The 20,879-nt window shown below is 35.0% G+C and overlaps 1 protein-coding gene across 2 annotated transcripts in view; it reads left to right on the top strand.

Annotated features, from left to right (window-relative positions):
* Window positions 1-20,879, top strand: part of UTRN (utrophin) — a 461,667-nt gene that overhangs the window by 187,894 nt on the left and 252,894 nt on the right. For both annotated transcript variants that reach the window (XM_015558521.1, XM_006755401.2), the window contains 11 exons: window positions 1,067-1,246; window positions 3,733-3,861; window positions 4,168-4,338; window positions 4,911-5,072; window positions 5,479-5,616; window positions 7,050-7,241; window positions 8,423-8,595; window positions 11,887-12,037; window positions 13,673-13,848; window positions 18,767-18,902; window positions 20,440-20,589. In XM_015558521.1, the coding sequence (XP_015414007.1) occupies window positions 1,067-1,246; window positions 3,733-3,861; window positions 4,168-4,338; window positions 4,911-5,072; window positions 5,479-5,616; window positions 7,050-7,241; window positions 8,423-8,595; window positions 11,887-12,037; window positions 13,673-13,848; window positions 18,767-18,902; window positions 20,440-20,589 (1,758 nt within the window). The remainder of the gene's footprint in view (window positions 1-1,066; window positions 1,247-3,732; window positions 3,862-4,167; window positions 4,339-4,910; window positions 5,073-5,478; window positions 5,617-7,049; window positions 7,242-8,422; window positions 8,596-11,886; window positions 12,038-13,672; window positions 13,849-18,766; window positions 18,903-20,439; window positions 20,590-20,879) is intronic.

Raw genomic sequence — 20,879 nt, forward strand, 5'->3', positions numbered from 1 at the left:
CTTTGTTTATTCTTCATAGACACACACACACACATGTTAGTTTATACTTATTTATTTTACATACTTTAAAAAGCATGCCTTTTCTCTTTTTTATTAATTGCTTATAGCTGGTACATATAACATTTTTGCATATTTAATTTTTATTCATTCATCTTTGTACACATATAAATTCAATTAATTTTTCAGATTAAGATTGTAAAAGACAATCTTACAAAAATTTGAAATTTTTATGCTTTCCAAAATGTGATTTAATGATGTGAGATTAAATATAGACTCGTGCTCCTTTAAAGAATTTGTTTTAATGTTGGTTTAAAAAGATGCCAGCAGCAGTAGGTTAGATATGCACATGTCACTTTATGATTGAAAGAACATTGTAGTTTTAATTTTGGAATCCAATATTCGCTCTATAACTCTCTGACTATACACCTTACCTATTGAATCTTATGAACGTGAGAATTAAGTTGTCATTATACTATCCATAGTATTATGACAGTTGTAAGACCAAAACTTAGATGTTCTAGTTCTCATGGTTTACTTAAGATGAAATACTTTTGTAATGCTTTTACAAGAAATTATATGTTAGGCCATTTAGTTATAGGATGCAGTCCTTGCAAGTAACTATAGTACTCCATTGTCTCCTGTAGGAACCAAGGAGATACATTTATTATGAGTTTTAGAATTCTGAGTTCTGGGGTAGTTCTGCTTTACCAGCTATAGTTACAGAAAGTGAAATTGATTGTTTACACCCGGAGTTATGATGAAGATAAATTAGTATTTGTGTATGATACATGGAATTTATACTTAAAATAAATAAATAACCTTTTTTCATACCTGAATTTAATACATTTCCTGTTATGTGCATAAGTAAATGTTTCAATTTTTATTAGCATCTTCAGAACTCTCACATGTTAGTAAGTTACGGAGTTTTGTAAACCTTTGGCAGTTTTAAACTTTCTAGGGAGTATGTGAAAGAAAAGTTTTCTGTTTTTTTTTTTTAAAGGAAGGTTGTATAAACTTTTATCATGTTCTGAAAGATCAAATGGGTTTTGGTATTTTTATTTTCTAGAATATTCTGAAGGATCTGGAAAAGAGAAAAGCTGATTTAAATACCATCACAGAGAGTAGTGCTGCCCTTCAGAACTTGGTCGAGGGCAGCGAGCCTGTTTTAGAAGAGAGACTTTGTGTCCTCAACGCTGGGTGGAGCAGAGTGCGCACCTGGACTGAGGATTGGTGCAATACCTTAATGGTATGTTTTGGGAAAAGTTAATGAGGAAATCTTCTCTCCTTTAATTGTTTAAAAATGAATACAACTTTGATTAGAATTCCAAATTCTATTTTCTCTGTGTCACAATAATGTTTTGCTTGTGAATTAATTTCATTAGATTACATTTGACTTTTTTCTTTAAAAAGACAATAGCTAGAAAGAGTTTGAAATATTTCTATTAGGTAATAACCATTTGTGATATACATGGAATATATACTTTAATATCTTAGTAAATGTACTTATTTGTTACATTTTAATGATTTATTATTATATTTAATTATCATAAACTATATATTATTAATAATTCTATATAGTAAAAGGGTAATATGCAAATTGACTGAACGGTGGAACAACCGGTCACTATGATGCGCAATGACCACAAGGGGAGTGCCACTCAGCCATAAGCCGGGCTGATGGCAGTGGTGTGAGCCCCCGAGGGCTCCTGGACTGCTAAAGGGCACAGGCCGGGCTGAGGCGTTTCCCCAACCCCCCACCCCCATTCACAAGTGTCTCGCATTGGGCCTCTAATTTCTAATAATAGTGTACTAGTTAAGAGCACAGGCTCTGGCATCTGATGGCCTAAGTGAAACTTTGACTAGTTGGGTGACATTGGTCAAGGTATTTAAATGCTCTCTAAGTCTTAGTTTTCTCATATATAAAATGGGCATTATTATTTCTACCTCATACACCTCGTACAGTTTTTGTGATGATTATGTGACATAAAACATGTAGTGCTCTTATATAACTATGCCTAAAATAACCAATTTTAGATTTTAGTATAATGATTATGATGATTATGATAATTGTTTAGTGTTATATGTTGTTAGTCTTTGGTTATACCACTATACTATTAATTACTTCATGGATATAGTTACCATCTAATGTTCCTCTTCTATTAACAATAAATATTATTAGTAGAAATTAGTATTTTGTTCTGACATATCATATATAGGACTATTCCAAAATTCAAAGAATTATTAGGTAGTGGATAGAGACAAAATAAATTATTGTGTGTTTGAGCATTTATTTAAATCAGTTAGAATATGTAGAGCATTGAAGGTCATGAACTTACATTGTGATCTGTGAGATTCAAGTCCAGAGTTTACCCATAATTTATTATCTGCTTTAATTTTCCTATATAAAAATGGGAATAAAAGAACATACTAAAAAAGTATCAAATGTGAAATTCTTGGGTAATAGAATATGTTCACTAAATTATATATATCTTTATCCACATTCTCATAACCCTTCTGTATTTTTCAGTCTGTACCTTCCAATTCTCTTTTCAAGTAGTGTCTTCCTAGTCCTGTTAGAATATTGATTTACTTGCTTTATTGGGGCAAATAAGTCTGGTGCTTATCAATTCTTCTTACTTAAAATGCAGAACACTGCCAAAACATTTCTCATGTCGTTACTAGTTCTCATTTTATTTTTCAACTGTTTTTCTATGTTATAGGTTAATAATTTGTTTCCTTGTCGTCTAAACACTTTTTATAAATTTATTACAGTTTCATTTATCCTATAAACAGTTTCTAAAAGTTAATTTTATCTATGTCTCCACCCCCCTTTTTTAAAAAAATTTTATTTTCTTATTTAAAGTATTACAAATATAATCAAATTTAAACAAATATGATCAAGGGGGTAAATGAGAGTAGTACATATGTCTCCTTTTTCCCCCTTGACCTTCCCCTAGCCTCCCCTACCCCACAGTGTCTTGTGCCCATTTTGCCCTTACCACCCCTCCAGTGTCTTGTGTCCATTGATTATGCTTATATGCATGCATATAAGTCCTTCGATTAATCTCTTACCCACCCCCGCAACACACCCCAGCCTTCCTGCTGTAATTTGACAGTCTGTTCGATGCTTCTCTGCCTCTGTATCTATCTTTTTGTTCATTAGGTTATAATGTTCTTTATTATCTATAAATTAGTGAGTTCATGTGGTATTTTCCACCCCTTTTTGATCAAGTTCTAAATTCTCACCTTAGTGCCAGCAATTTTGCCAGTTTATTCAGCTTAATAAGTTTGATTTTGTTTTTGGATTTATTTGCTCGATCACATTTTATATCCTGCTTCAGGTAATAGTACTGAGTGAGGTCTGTGCCAGATGTGATATTAAGTGCTGGTGACACCGCAGTGAAAAGACACAGGACCTGCCCTCTAAGATGTTAGTCTATTGAACAGCAGATGCTTATTCATTCCATATTTTAATCATTCTTTTATGTTATTACTTTCTTAAATGAGTTTTAAACAGATATGATCAAGGAGGCAAATGAGATTATTTGCAATGTAAGAATGAAGAATAAGGGAGGCAAATAAAATGAGATTGAAAAGGAAACTTTCAGTAAGGTGGAAACCCTTTAAATTCAGCATATAACAAGCTCTTTGGAGGCTTTTTAAAGCTCTTTGAAGATTAGCATGTTAAATATTTCATATGGTTGTATCAACACTTTATTAATTCCCTTCCAGAGCCATCAGAACCAGCTGGAGCTATTTGATGGAAATGTTGCTCATATAAGTACCTGGCTTTATCAAGCTGAAGCCCTATTGGATGAGATTGAAAAAAAACCAGCAAGTAAACAGGAAGAAATTGTGAAGGTAGCGAAAGAGGAGCAGTCGTACTTCTTGGGGTGGAAGGTTTCGCTGTAGTCTTTCTCTTGTGGAATGTGCCAAGTTGCCTGTGCACACATTCTCCCATTCATCAATGTGTATTTTTGGTGGGAGGACCTGAAGTCTTGAATGAGTCTTAATATATGAACAGCTCTTACGCAAGTTGATTGTATTAAAATCTCTTCTTAGGAATCCCAGACATTTATTTAAACTGCCTTTAACACTGAGTTAATGTCACACCCGTGTTTGGTTTTGATTTTCCCCATGTGATAATGTGTGTTTTCTTACAACTAGCGTTTATTCTCTGAGCTGGATGATGCCAGACTGCAAGTTGAGGATGTTCGCGATCAAGCCGTTGTTTTGATGAATGCTCGTGGAGGCTCACGTAGGGAACTTGTAGAGCCCAAATTAGCTGAACTGAATAGAAACTTTGAAAAGGTGTCTCAGCACATCGAAAGTGCCAACGTGAGTAATGATATTTTTATATAAGGCTATTTTTCATATAATTATGCATCTAAATTATAGATAACTATGTGGTACAAGTAAATAATTTTAAAAGTAAATTTTTAAAAGTAAATTTGTCTTTGAATGGAGCATTTGTCCTTGAGAAATTTGGACTTCGCCGAAGTTTGGCTGTCCTACTCCAGGGGCACGTCTGCTGGCGAAAGGTAACAGGAGACTTTCTGTGGGACATACCTGTACTAGGTGGTGGCCTTTCTCTTGGTCTGTGGCCATGGCAGGGATGGCTTTTGGATTATGGCACTGTTTCCTACTGTCTCATATGTGGTCTCAGAATCCTCCAAACAGCATTCGAGGCAGCCACAGCCATTTGCACACTACTTCACATCCCTTGCTATGAGGTTGGAGAAAATGGGTAATTCAGAGAAGCTCAAATTGGTAAAATCATTGCTGTAAATGAGTGAAATTAAAGTGAATTCAAATAAATGCTGATTCCTTTTCTGACATTCCATCCCTCTCATTAATGACAGAAAGTCAAATGAAGAATATCTTTTTAAAGAATAATTTCCCTTCCACAGCTGCTAATTGGCCAGGAACCAGTATCATACCAATCTCTGGTCACCACTGAAGCAGTTGAGGCTGATGTGCCTTTCTCTGACTTGGAAAAATTAGAAAGTGACATAGAATATATGTTAAAAGTTGTGGAAAAGCCCTTGGAATCCAGTAATGAAGATGAAAAGGTTGGTTCAGAATTTTTCAAACTTTAATGTTCTTATTTTTATTCTCTGTTAATTATAGTTTTACACCAATATTGTTTACCCAAATATCTGCCAAACATGATAGAACAGTCCAAAAATGATTTTCTGATGTGTCAATATAATTGATTTATGTAATGCTTAAAAAAATAGACATCACACTTTCTGACTAAAAATAATGTTATCTTAATGCTAAACTAGCTAGTATTCTTTTTTTAACATCAAATAGGAAATATTTTAAGAAAAACATGACTTTGTTGTATATAATTTAGATGAACATATCTTGAGTTATATTTTGTAGGTTAGTTTTCCTCTTTGGGAACTGATGGTAAGTGACCCTATATGATGCATTATTTTTTTTTGAGTAAATTTTTTCTTTCTAACCATTCAGATGGATGAGGAAAGAGCCCAAATTGAGGAAGTTCTACAAAGAGGAGAACAAATGTTACATCAACCTATGGAGGATAATAAAAAAGAAAAGATCCGTTTGCAGTTATTACTTTTGCACACAAGATACAACAAAATGAAGGTATTGTCATGGGGAGTGTCTGTTCCACTGAAATAACTCAGCCCTTGTCATTCAGATGTTTGATGTTGCATTCGTGGACACCTCAAAACACACCATTTGGGATATTGTCTCCTTCTCCTTTCTGGTGTGCATTGCTAAACATGTTTATACTTTTAGGTGGGGCAAGAGTCAAAGAAAATAGGAACATAAAACCTTATTATTGGGCATCTCTGTTGGATTTCTGATAATGTACTAAATCTTAGAAGGAACCTTTTTCTTTTAGAGTAGATTCCTCCTTCGGATTCATAGTTCATGTGGAGAGGCCTGACCATGTCAAAAAAATTTCTAATTTACAAATAACCAAATTTGTGAAGTTGATAAACTATGCTTTATATTCTAGAAAAGCTTCACTACCAGCTCCCTTTCCAATGGCCACATACCCAGCCACATTGTAAATGTGCTGGTGTTCCCCAGAGGCCTGTTCTTGTTACAAGTAAATGCAGAACTCTAGGTTAAACATCTTGTTATTGACTCCATGATTTTAGCCTTGAGTTTCGGCTTCATTTAGGAATTGTATCCATTTTCAGGGTCACTAACTCAGTGAACATGTATTTGTGATCATTTGACTATAATTTTTAATTTACAGAGCATGAAGTTCAAATAGGGGTACAGTGAAACTATGAAACTATCTTAATTCATGAGTAGATGAACTGTGGCTATTTGCAAGTAGTAGCCAGTATTTATTAAATTGTACCCATCTACACATAAAATACTTCAACTCCTAAAGGACTAGTGAGTGAACCATCCCCTTTGTTATTTTGAAAGTTCTGATTAGAGGACACAGAAATTAGGGCCGATAAGTAGTCCACTCAGTTTAGCTTAGTTTTGTCTGAGGACCTATTATTGTCTTATGTAGGCTATTCATGCTCTGTAATATTGTTCTCCAAGGTTAAGATTATATATTGAATAACCTGTATGTTATTTTACATTGAATTTCTTGTTATGTTATAAATACATATTTAACTTAGTTACATTTTTAACAGTAAGGCCCCGAGGTCTTTAATATAATTGTGAGATTTTAAAAATGGCTGAAATCATAATGGTATTAAAATGTTTTATTTCATATGGAAGTTTATGATTTGCAGCATATTCTCCTGTCCTCAGTAACTCCGGAAAGAACCTGTTATGCTTTCCTGTTTGCTAATTGAGTTTAGGTGGCATTGGTCTTAAAGTGAAACATTTCTGTTTAAGAGTAGGCTGCAAACAAAAATTAGAATAGAGATTGTTAAGGGTTTATATAGCAAAGCAGGGCAAAAATATAAAAAATCAAAACATAGTTTTAAAAAATTTGGTTCTGAGTATTGTACTTCTCCACAAAATAGTCTTGTGCTTTTTTCAATTCTTTGTGGGGATATTTTAAGAGATGTACATTATTATTTTAAATGATTTTACAGGCAATTCCTATTCAACAGAGGAGAACAAGCCAACTAGCTTCCGGAATTAAATCATCACTTCTCCCTCCAGATTATTTGGTTGAAATTAACAAGGTTTTACTTTCTATGGATGATGCTGAATTATCACTTAATACTCCAGAGCTAAGCACTGCTGTGTATGAAGACTTCTCTTTTCAGGAAGATGCTCTGAAGGTAAATCTCCAGGCAGGGCATTGGAATAGCTGCAGTTAATGTAGAAATAATGCAAGGAATTTGTCATTGTGCCTACCTAGATGATCTGTAGCTTTTAAAACTTAGGCCAAGGAATTAATAATGTGTATGAATAATAAACCTTTCCTATATTCACCAAGGAAATGCTCTAAAAATTTATTTTTTAAAAGTAGATATGGATTGTTAGTATGCAGTTACTTCTTCCCATCATCAGAGATGTTTTTTAATCAAACACCTGCACAAAACATATTGCTTTCTTATAAACTGGACTGACAGTTGGATATGAAATGTCAGCATTAATCTTGCCACCTATAATGATTTAACATTGACCAATGGTTGGGCTATGGGATGGCATGTTGATTGTAAGTTAATTAGAGATCTAGAAGTTTTCAGTTAACTCACAAAACTATTAAATATCATTAAGCCTTGTTCATATAATCTGATTATACTTATATTAGAGGCCCAGTCCACAAAATCATGCACTTAGGTGGATTATCTCAGCCCGGCCTGCTCCCTCTCGCCGTTTGGGAGCCCTTGGACATCCTTAGTGCTGCTGCAGAGGTGGGAGAGGCAGGCTCCTGCCACTGCCGTTGCACTTGCCAATCTTGAGCACGGCTCAGGGCTTCTGGCTGAGTAGTGCTCCTCCTGTGGGAGTGCACTGACCACCATTGAGCATCTGCCCCCTGGTGGTCAGTGTGCATTATAGTGACCGGTCATTCCACTGTTTTGTCTATTTCAAAATTAGCCTTTTATTATATAGGCTATAAGGTCACAATAAAATTGCTGATAGATTTGATGGCTTTGATTGACAGCTCATTTCTGTCATTTAAACTAGCATTATTATATATATGAAAATATAAATGATTTTAGCTTCAAATACTTCATTACCTTTATAGAATATTATTGAATTTTTTAAATATCTGGACAAATGCCACATGGAACATATGTTAGGATTTTTTCTCACCATTGGGGTATCATGTAGTGTTCCTAACACTTTGGTCAATACAGGGTATTTTTTTTTTAAGTTTCCAGTTTTAATTAGCAAAAATTATTATATCTCATTATCTATTAAATAAGTATTATACCATATACATTTCACCTGTGATTTCATTCTTTTTATCTCTTTGCTGGATTTTGTGACTGTTTTGGCAATATATTTGTAGAATATCAAAGACCAACTGGACAAACTTGGAGAGCAGATCGCAGTCATTCACGAGGAACAACCAGATGTTATCCTCGAAGCTTCTGTACCTGAAGTCATTCAGATTCGGGATACACTGACTCAATTGGATGCAAAATGGGACAGAATTAATAGAATGTACAATGATCGTAAAGGGTATGTATAAATTAAGTTAAAGTTTAATTTAAAAAAACCCTATAAGCTCATGAGCCATGCCAAAGGTCACATTACATTAAGATTAACGAGAGTATGTTTCACATCCCTGGAAGAGGCCCTGTTTAATAAATTGTGATGAGTGTAGTTCCTTAAAGAAAGAGGAAAGATATTACATACAGGCGATCATTTGCAACATAATATCTTAATAATTAAAGGAAGCACCTTTAATTTTTAATATCTAAATAGTGTCCATTTTCTTTAAAATAATTTAAGAGTTTTCATTAATGTTCACTTTCCCAACATATTGATGATTAATGTGAGCGAGAGACAGGTACAGATAATTGGAATCCATATATAACCACAAACTCTTTAAAAATAACCTGTTAAATAAAATGATTCTAGATTTTGACCAGGCCTATTAATAGGTGGAAATAAAAAAAATGAGATGATTTTTGGCAGTAACTGTGTATGTAGTAGAAAGGCAGATAGGCAAGTAAGATGTGAAATAGCCCAATATAAAGTACCATGTAAGAGAAAGTTAACACACAAAAATACATTGGAAAACTTTAGAGACATATACACAAAAATTAAGCATCATGGTCTTCATCTTTTTTGTTTTGTTTTGTTTTAGCCCACATATTCTATGTAATTATATAATCCTTGAAAAGATAACTTTCAGTGGCCTTTTGGTATATTTCTTTGTATGGATTTTTAAATTCAGCTGTATATATTTAGAGACTATCGTTTTAAGTATACCTTTATGCATACTTCAATTTAATTACATTTGTTTATTAGATAAAGATTAAAGTCTTAAAAGTAATAACATTTTAAGGCTCTGTGTTGCAATATGAGATTGGTTATTATACTCCTGCCAACAGTATATATGAAAGTTAACTGAACCCTTGTTAACAATGAAAGGTTGGTTGCCAATTGTATAGTGAAGATTTCATCTCATTAGATTTTCACTTCTTTATCAGCGACATTTCAGTATCCTTACACATATTTATTGGCCCCAGTGTTATTTCTTCTGTCAATTGTTAGGTCATGTCTTTGCTCATTTTTCTATTATGGGATTACTATTTACTGATTAATTTGTAAGAGCTTTTTTCTACATTAAGGATATTACCTATTCATATTTCTTGTTTATTGCTTAGTCCCAACTTTTCATATGCCATCTAATTTTGTTAATGGTATTTTTTTGATGTATAGGTTTAATTTTATATAATTATATTTTATGAGTCTTTTTCCTTTGTGATTTTGGTTTGTTTATATGCATGCAAATTACTTTTTGTGTGATATTAGTTAAATATTTATGTATCATTTAAAAACAATTTTGTTTGATTTAAAATTAACATTTAATAACTAAGCCACCTGAATTTTGTTTTAAATATGTTTTGTGTTAAGGCTGTAGGTGGGTGGTTCTATATACTGACTCTTCAGTATCAAGCCTAGAGACCCAGGTAGGCGATGGTAACGTTGTCAGAGACCAGGAACTTAGGTGGCGAATGTTTTGGGGGAGAGATATCAATGCCAGTTAAAAGATCAGAGAAAGCAAACTTGAATGTTTCTAGATTAAGACTTGGACTTTGCGTCCTTTGACTCTCTGGGAGTCCATAGACCTTCACAATTCCATACTGCCTCCCATATGAACTGACCGTATTCAGAAAGGAGGTGATGACTTAGTGAATCCTAGTTATACATTTCTCTCTCTCTCTCTCTCTCATTTAATCTATGGCTATACTGCTTAGATTTATTTGGTTTACTGTTTATATTCTCAGAGTCTTAAGATCTTTGGAGCAGCCTTTCTAGCAACATTTTCTCTTTATTATTGCAACATCCCCAAAGTTGAAATTTGTGGTTGTTATTTAGTGACTGCACATTTTTACCAAAGGCGATAAAGATTGTTTTAATATTTTCTCATAGTATTTTGTTTGAAGTGCTCTTAATTTTGTCATGCCCAATAGAATGTTGCTTCCCTGTGGGCACTTAACAAATATTAACTACATTTTCAAAATGATGTTCATGGGAGAAGGAAAAATAAACATTATTTTAGAGTTAGAGATGTCAGGGATCATTTTATTATTTTTTAAAATAGTAATATCTTTTTATTATAGAAAGTAAAATTTTATTAATATTAAAATCTCAGAGGTATCTTCTAAGCTTTCCCAGCACCACTTATGGAAATGAAAAGGCAAAAGGAAAGTGTTTAGAATCTGACTGCAGTAAAACTTAAACTTCTTCATACTTATTTTATATGTTCCAAATACGACTAGCACTGGACTTTGACTTTATCTTATTTCTGAAGGAGAGGATTAAATGGGCAACTCAGTAGTCCTTTGTCTCATTGCCTAACCTGGGCTTTGCAGGCACTTTCATACTGTACTGTGGATTAGTCATTGCACAGAGGGTGTTAGTCTGCTAGAGCTACCTTAATAAGACCGCAGGTTGGGTGGCTTACTCAACATACATTTATTGTCTCTCAGTTCTGGAGGCTGTAACTCCAAGATCAAGGTTCCAGCAGGGTTAGTTTGTGTTGAGGCCTCTCTTACTGGCTTGCAGATGGCCACATTCTCCCTGTGTCCTTCATTGCCTTTTCTCTTCTCTCTCGGACACAAAAAGAGATCTCTGGTGTCTCTTCCTCTTCTTATTAGGACACCAGTTGTGTGGGATTAGGGCCCCACACTTATGACCTCATTTTAAAAGTTACCTTCCTTGAAGGCCCTATCTCTAAATAGTCACTTTGGGGGTTAGGGCTCCAACACATGAGTTTTGGGGTCACAATTCAGTCCATCACACAGAGAATAAGGGAGAGAAAGGAAATTTTGAAGTGTTTTGGCATTTTGTTCTACCTGAGAAATAAAACACCACAATTTTTTCCAAAGAGAATAGAGTAACTCATCATATTTGACATTTCATGGCATTTGAAATGTGAAGTGTTTAAAGTTGGGTGGGTTAACTGCCTGCAGCTAATCCATCTTGATTTTCCAAGTGGAGAAGGCTAGCTTTTCAGTTAACAAGCTGCCTAGTATGCGGGTGTATGTGCGCAGGCGTGTGTGTGAGAGAAAGTGGGTAGGATGGTGCTTGTGCTGATCTCTAGGTACAATACATGTTTCTCTAAAAGGAATCATTAACAGTAATCCATTATGAAAACTGATCCTAGAGCAGTGAGCTGTGAATTCGCTGATTTTGGAGCATTCTGTTTAAATGAGATTTGAATTTGTTTAGAAAAATTGCTTCAAAGCAGTTCTGGAAAGTTTGGAAACCTATTTTATGTTAATTTTTGTCCTCTAGTTATTTTGACAGGGCTATGGAAGAATGGAGACAGTTCCACTGTGACCTTAATGACCTCACCCAGTGGACAACTGAAGTTGAAATGTTACTGGCTGACACGGTGGCTCCAGATGGTGGCCTAGACCTAGAGAAAGCCAGGGTCCACCAGCAGGTGAGTGCTCTCCATCACAGGATGCAGATCTGCTAAGAAGGTGCCATATTCCTTTTTTTTTTTTTTTTTTTTTTTTTTTTAATTTCAGAGAGGAAGGGAAAGGGAGAAAGAGAGAGAAACATCAATGATGTGAGAGAATCATTGATCAGCTGCCTCCTGCATGCCCCCCACTGGGGCTTTGAGCACGAGACCCTGGCATGTGCCCTGTTCAGAAATCATCGAACCGTGACCTCCTGGTTCATAGGTCGATGCTGAACCACTGAGCCACGCCGGCTGGGCAGTATTCTTTTAGTATGTGGCATTTAAGATGTATTTCGAAAGTTAGAGCTGAATATATGAATTTTTAGGCATATTACAACCTGTAATTTTTGTTCCACATCTAGTTTTTTGGTCATAAAGGCTTAAGAAACATTATTTACATTTTTAATTAAGATTTTAGTGAAATTTAATTAAAAATACTCGTTAGTGGCTAATATGAAAAAAAAAATTATTAAAAATTTTTATATTTATGCCCGGCCAGTGTGGCTCAGTGATTGAGGGTCGACTTATGAACGGTTCAATTCCCAGTCAGGGCACATGCCTGGGTTGCAGGCTGGATCCCCGGTGTGGGGCATGCAGGAGGCAGTCAATCAATGATTCTCTCTCATCATTGATGCTTCTTTCTCTCTCTGCTTCTCCCTCCCTCTCTGAAATCAATAAAAATATTTTTTTAAAATTATATTTAGAATAACATTTGTAAAATTTTGTACCCAAGACTAAGGCAGAAAGATATCAGCATGCCTTACCTGTTTTCTGTACTTAACACTTAGGCATCTTATTTCCACTTTGTATTATTGATAATTATTATAAAAGTAAATTATTCATGAGCTACATCAGGGCAGCTGCTCATGTAAGTCTAATTCAGTTTTGGAAAATATAACAGTAGCAAAATCAGGTCTGCTAATAACAGTAGGTCTTTGAAAATATGGTCGAAAAGCAAGCAAAATTTCAATTTACCATTGTTAAAATATTTCTCTTTTATTATATTTTAAAAATGTATTTTATGTAGAAGGTGCATGAGGCATTAACAAATACATTTATTTTTCTCATGTACATGTTAATGCATTTTTCTTAGTTTTAGAGATATAGATGAGTGCTTAAACTTAACTTTAAAATATTCCCTTTAAATCTGTTGCTTAAAAATTTAGAGACCAGTGAAGCAATGTCTCCAGAAAATGCACATTGAGGTTTACCTATATGTGGTAGGACATAAGGGCATATGGGTTTACTTTTCCTTTTGAGAGATGCTTTCAAGCACATATTTGGAAAAAGATAAGCAATCCAATTTAATCAAACCTGATTGATGCTTATGCTTCAGTTGAAAACAGCTGCTATTTATTTTATGTTATTTATCTATCCTGTTTCACTGTATGACATTCACAACCGTGGGTGAGATTTCAAAATGGATTTTGTTTAGTGTGTTTATTGAAATTTAATGAAAGTGTTTTTAAATGCCTTTTTCATGAACGTAATGTATCCCCCCCAGGACTTTATTCCTCTAAAACTTAAATTAATGCCTGGGAACCTGGGAGATCCCTTGCATCAGAACATCTTAATTTAATGGCAGAATTCATCTTGGGTTGTACTCTGTTGTAGGAACTTGAAGAGGGGATCAGCAGCCACCAGCCCAGTTTTGCAGCACTAAACAGAACTGGGGACGGGATTGTCCAGAGACTCCCCCCCACAGATGGGAGCTTCTTAAAAGACAAGCTGGCAGGTTTAAACCAACGTTGGGGTGCCATCATCGCCGAGGTGAAGGATCGGGAGCCAAGGTGACTGAGCCTCAATAAGTTAAGGGCACAGGGGTAGACTTTTTGGGCAGGGCCTTTTTAAGATACAATCAGATGAGTTCAAAATGCTCTTATTGTCTGATATTGCAGTAGGTGCTTTACTGACATTTAAGACCTGCACTCTCCATGTTATGCTCTTTAGAACCCTTTTCCTAACTGAATTTTCAGGCTGTCCATGAGGTCCCACTTTTCAATGCAGTTGTGATGCACGTAAAAATTGCCTTGTTCTTTTTATTTCTGACTGTTTATTGTGATATGGTGACCATGTGGCAGGAACTGGAAGTAGTTGAAAGAACACTCCAGACTTACAGTCTGAAGCTCTGGGTTCAGGGTCAGGTTTCATGCTTGCTCATTTCCTGACTGGACCTTGGGATCTTCATTAGTAATCCTCCCACTCAGTCGTTCTTAGTCACAAGGTGTGCTGTGCTCATATATATGTCAGTGCTTGGTAAATAATACCGCTCCTCTTCTGGTAATAGGATGCATATGATGTATTGTTGTTTGTTTTATGTCAAATTATGTTCAATGCCCCAGATTTTATTAGGGTATCTTCTGGTTGTAAACACTTTACCAGTGACTATAAAGTTCAATATTATATGTGTGTTATATATTACTTTAAAATTACTTGAAGTTATTTTCCTGACATGGTTAATAACTAATGGATAATTTCTACTTTGCTTAATACATTCTGTCTCATAAATGACCTTTTTTTAGGTTAAAAATTTCCAGATATTTTTTTTCAGCTAATTTTAACTCTGTGGATGATGTATTATTTTAGAACTATGCTAATATTTTGTTAAAGGCCAACCTAATACCTTTTTAAGTCCAATACAGGCATACTTTGGAGATATGGAGGGTTTGGATCCAGACCACTATAATACATCAATTATCACAATAAAGCAAGCCACACATATTTTTTGGTTCCCCACTGCATATAAAAGTCATGTTTAAGCTATACTGTAGTCTATTAAGTGTGCAGTAGCATTTTGTCTAAACAACCCATTACATATCTTAATTCAAAAATACTTTATTGCTAAAAAATGCTATCCATCATCTGAGCCTTCAATGAGTCATAATCTTTTTGCTGGCTGAGGGACTTACCTTCAATTTGCAAGAAAATGCAAATTCTGTCAAATACAGTAAAGTGAAACACAATAAAGTGAAGTGTGCCTATATTATAACATAAAATATTCAAGTATGACTATTTGGCCTTTGGCTGCTTTTTATAAAATAACATCTATCCTTTTGTGTGTTTTGGTAAGAAGTAATAGTAGTTTGTTTGTCTTGGTTGAGAGCTTGCCACGTAACAGAGATAGCGTTTGGGCACCTTGTACTCCATGCCCCATTTAATCTTCACCACTATCCACTAGGGCAGGGGTGGAGAACCGTTTTTCTGCCAAGGGCCATTTGGATATTTATAACATCATTTACGGGCCATGCAAAATCATTAACTTAAAAATTAGCCTGCTATATTTGGTCAAATATTTAATTAACTCACCCCTAATGCCTTGGCAGGGCCAGACCAAATGATTTCTCGGGCCTTATACCACCCAGGGCCCGTTGCACAGCTTTAGAAACCGAGGCTCAGAGAGGTGAGGTCCAAGGTCTCACACAAAGTTACTGATGGTGCTAACTTATGCTCTCAAATACAGTGCTGTACAAACTTGGGAAGGCCACAGACCTCTGTAGCTGAGTTTTCTGTCTGTAAATGAGAACTTTGATATTTTCTTAGAGGAGTGTCCTAAGGATTAAATAAGAGTGTTTATGAAAAGCATATGTCCTGACTATTCATAGTAAACACACAAAATATCTCATTCTTCTAATAGCAAGTTAATATAGACTTGATCTCCAGGCATGTATTTGTTTAATTTTGCCAATGATTGATTTAATCCATATTTATTGAGCCCCGTGTTTATCACTGGGGATACAAATATGACTAAGAACTCAGAGACTAATAATAAGAAAAGAAAAATATATTTTTATGGATTTCAGAGAGGAAGGGAGGAGAGAGAGATAGAAACATCATGAGAGAGAATATTTGATCAGCTGCCTCCTGCATGCCCCCTACTGAAGATCGAGCCTGCAACCCGGGCATGTGCCCTTGAATGGAATGAAACCTGGGACCCTTCGGTCCCCAGGCTGAGTCTCTATCAACTGAGCCAAACCGAACAGGGCAAGAAGAAAATATTTTAAAGAAAAAATGCTATGTTTTGATGAAGATGAAGTGTTTCGCGGAGGTGGGGTGATGGACCATGGAATTTAGGCATCACAGGGGAAGGATCGTGAAACCGAGCTTTGAGGCATTTATAGCAATTTCCCATAAATTCCTCCTGGGGAGGGCCTTCTAGGGGAAAAAAATTAGAACAGGCAAGGTGGGAGGGAGGCATGAAACAGTATAACCAGGTGAGAGACCTGCCAAGGTTAGATGCGAGAGGAAGGTTCAGGGACCAGGGCCAGGATTGGAACCTGAGGTTCTAAGGATCTTTTATGTCATGCCCATGAGTTTTCATGGGGAATCTCTCTAGCATAAAAATTATCTATCTGCCAGGTCTTCTAAAGGAAAAGGATGTACCCGCTGGCATGGTATTAGCAACAATGCAGAAATTCTAAAGTTTTTCAAATGGATCTCTGTGGGGTATGCTAATTATTATTTCCAAAACTAATAAGTTGAAGCCACTACTTATTTTACTCATTTTTTTTTTTGAAGAGAAAAGAACAATGCACCTCTTCTCCAACATCTGATATTTTAACTAAAATGCTTTTATAAATTCATGGTTTAACTCCACTTCGGTTAGTCATTTATCTTAAACTAAAGGCCCAGTGCACAAAATTTGTGCTCTGTGTGTGTGTGTGTGTGTGTGTGTGTGTGTGTATGTCTCCGCCCAGTCTGCACCCTTTCCAATCTGGGACCCCTTGGAGGATGTCCAACTGCGGTTTAGGCCCACAGGGATCAGGCTTAGACTGGCAGTCGGGCATCCCTCTCCCAATCTGGGACTGCTGGCTCCCAACCGCTTGCCTGCCTGCCTGCCTGATTGCCCCTAACCACTTTTGCCTGCCAGCCTGATCACCCCCTAACCACTCCCCTGCCGGCCCAGTTGCCCCCAACTTCCCTCCCCTGCTGGCCTGGGTGCCCCTAACTGCCCTCCTCTGCAGGTCTGGTCCTTCCCAACTGCCCTCCCCTTCCGGCCATCTTGTGATGACATAGGTGCAGCCACCTTGTGACCACATGGGGGCGGCCATCTTGTGCAAGGGTGTGATGGTCAATTTGCATATTACCTCTTTATTATATAGGATTAGAGACATGTTGGCACTTTAAGAGCTTAGATGTGTACTGTTAACATAGTCATCAAGAAAGCACACACTTCAATCTGTTTTGTTTTGAATGCCGGTAGTTAAATAATTGTACAGGTCAGCAACTCACAGTGTTATTCCTTAATGAGCAATTGTTGTCTACTGTTTGAACATGAATTTAACGCTTGTTTTTATTCATAGGGATAACATTTAAAATGTAGATTATATTTAGCTAGTTTGCAGATGAAAATTTTGTGACTCAAATATGCAGTATTGAAATAACTTGCTATTTTCCTTCATAGATATATTTTCAAAATACTAAATTAGTCATGATTATGAAACATGAAACATTTAAATGCCAGCTTATTTTTTTGAAATACAAGTCTATAATAGTATTTTAGGTATTTCTAAAGTTGTTATTTTAGTGAAATACTCTTTGATACAGAGGGTAAATTACGTGTTTTGGTATTTTTAGTCTTTACAATTAGTACTGTTGCTTGATTTTTTTGTTTTTAATTTTGAAGCAGTATTCTCTCCTAATGGATGTTTAAATTTGAAAACTTGTGATTTTCATTAGTTTTTAATTATTAAAATACCCTCTTTCAAATATTACTGCTTCTCTACTAAATGTATAACTATTTATTTAGCATTTTATTATATATATATATACATATTATATGTATATAATATGTATATATATATATATATATAAAACATTATGTTTTTCTTTTGTGGTTGAAAAGACAAAATTATAGCCATAAAAATATAAACAATACAATATAATTTATTATGCATTCTATTTTTAAATCATCAACTATAAAAATAATGGTACCACCCTCAAGCTCTAAATAGCTTTCAAACCCATTCTTAAAAATAAATAATCTTGTTTGTCATATGGGTTCTAATCTTATTCTCATTTTCTGACACATGGTTTATATACTTATAAATGCTATTCTTATATTTAAATGATCTAATTAAGGCAGTTCCTTTTTTTATATTCATAATGCCTATTTGTGTCCTTATGTCCTTTAAAACTTTATTTTCTAGATCTCTTTTATGACTTGGCTATATTTAAATATCAGTTTTATTTTAATGAACCAACTAAATTTCCATTTTCTAATACTTGTAAAAAAATTCCATTCTCAGTATCTATTTTTTCTTTCCTGTGAATAAAGTGGGATAATAGTTACCACCTAATGTGAATAATATGTCATATAATGAAGTCTTTCTGTCTCTACGGAGTAATTATGTGCTTTTTCCTATAATTTTAGATCAAGACACTTTTCATGGTTTTTAAAAAGTCCATTATGCTGAACAGTGGTATCTAGCTTAAAAAATTTCAATATAATTTTCATGATGAGAGAAAATAACAGTCTTTAATTTCAATGTTTTTGAATTTAATGAAGAAAGAATTCGTCTTACATTGTCAAATAATCTTTGGTATTGCATAATGTATACATTATTATTGACACATTAAAACGTATTAAAATAATTATCAGGAGTTATTTCATTTGCGGTTTATTTAGTGTAGATATGCAAAGTAAATGTGTGATGTTCTGCTTAATTGGATATTTTTTCCTCAATATTTTTCAATAATATATTCTTTTAGGCTAAAAGGAGAAAGCAAGCAAGTGATGGAATATAGAAAGAGACTAGATGAGATTATCTATTGGTTAACAAAAGCCGAGAATGCTGTGCAAAAGAGATCCACCACCGAGCTGGAAGAAAACCGGAAAGAATTAACAGTAAGTGGCTTGTCTCTACATTTGCCAATACTTTTTTGATGCATGAACAATTACACTAAAAATAAGATAAAATATTAGAAGAAGAAAAGGGTAAGGAACTTTGTACTTTGTGGTATAAGTGGTGAACTTTAAAGAGGACTATCTTTGTCTTTTCTTCTAAAGAGCAGCTGTATTTTGTTCTTGCAGAGGTAAGGCGTCCCTCATAATAATGATAAGTCCTGTGGTCTCAGTATTAGACCTAAGGTTTTTAGGATATCTTAAACAGACATTATCGTTGTAGAATAAATTATTGCTTTGAAGTAAAGTTTTTGCTTTCAGAGTTAGAAAATAATTGCTAATTACTAGCTATAAAATTGAGTTTTGTAGAAACAAAACTCTAAGTGACTTGATAGTAACTCACAGCGGGTTACTCTAGTCCAGGGGTGGGCAAACTTTCTGACTCGAGGGCCACATGGGTTCTTAAACTGGACCGGAGGGCCGGAACAGAAGCATGGATGGAGTGTTTGTGTGAACTAATATAAATTCAAAGTAAACATCATTACATAAAAGGGTACGGTCTTTTTTTTTTTTTTTTTAGTTTTATTCATTTCAAACGGGCCGGATCCGGCCCGTGGGCCGTAGTTTGCCCACGGCTGCTCTAGACTCAATGTCATGGTTGTATAAATAAAATTTTTTTCTGTTTATCTACAACCTACAAGGATTGTTTATAGTTGTTTATTTATACTACACATAAAATACATAAAGATATATAAATAAGTATACTTAAATAACCATAAATTTTATATTTTTTTGTGTTAAGAATTGACTTATTGTAGAGACATAAGCATACTGTGTTCATATTTTTATTTTAAAAAAGAAGAAATTGGGTGTATGTGGATGAACACACAGGCATGCATCAAAGTATACCTAAAAGGATGCCCACTAATTTGAAGAGATTTTGTCTAAAGGAGTAAGATTGAGGCATTTTGGGAAACTATTAGTAACAACAAAAAATATGTTGGAAACAACTGTTAAGTTTATTTTTCAAAATGTGACATCGAATAGCTAACAAACTTGTTCCTGTTTTAACTACAAATTTCATTCATTTTCTTGGAATATCCCTTCTGTAAATAATTTGGGGGCCGTCGTAAAGGGCTGGACAGGACAATAGGGTCGATAGAGAGGAGGTAGAGAGAGGTGCATACAAGGCTCCTGCTGGCTTTTTATTTTGTTTTGACCTTTCATTGGAACAGACATCATTTTCATCATCCAAGAGCAGAATGTTAAGTTATCAGTGTAGCTATGAGAGGATATGGCCCTCTTATAAGACAGGGTGGTGGGTGGGAGCACCCAAGTACACATTGCAGGTGAGTGGTCATTCCCATATCAATTACAATTTGTTAACATATGTTCAAGCTTCTTATAAGTTTATTGTCTACTTAAGAAATTAAAAATTCACATCTGTAAAATACCCAAAGTATGTTAGTTTCTAATACAGTTCTTGAACTTTCTCTAGTATGACAGCCTTCTAATCATACCTCTCTTCTGACACCTTTAGGACTTAAACCAGGAGATGGACATACAAGCCGAGAAACTCAAATGGCTGAATAGAACTGAATTGGACATGCTTTCAGATAAAAGTCTGAGTTTACATGAAAGAGAAAAGATTTCAGAAAGCTTAAGAACTGTAAATTCGACGTGGAATAAGGTGCGCGTTAAGAATCATTGTGGCACCTTTCTAAGTAACTTTATCCTAGAACTTCACCGATTTTACTGTACGTAGGTGAATTATGAATGTCCAAGAACAAGCAGTGCTGACTGTGCAGAGAATTCCAGCAAACACACTTTGGGAAATACTATTCTGGGATATTTCATTCATTCATGCAGTCATTCACTCACTGAATAGGTTTTAACTGGACTCTCACTTTATGCCAGTCACCATTTTAATGCAGCAAAGAGTATATCACTCCTTCTAATCCAAAGAGTTTATTGTGGGGA

This window comes from Myotis davidii, unplaced genomic scaffold, assembly GCF_000327345.1.
Source record: "Myotis davidii unplaced genomic scaffold, ASM32734v1 scaffold292, whole genome shotgun sequence".
NCBI lineage: Eukaryota > Metazoa > Chordata > Mammalia > Chiroptera > Vespertilionidae > Myotis > Myotis davidii.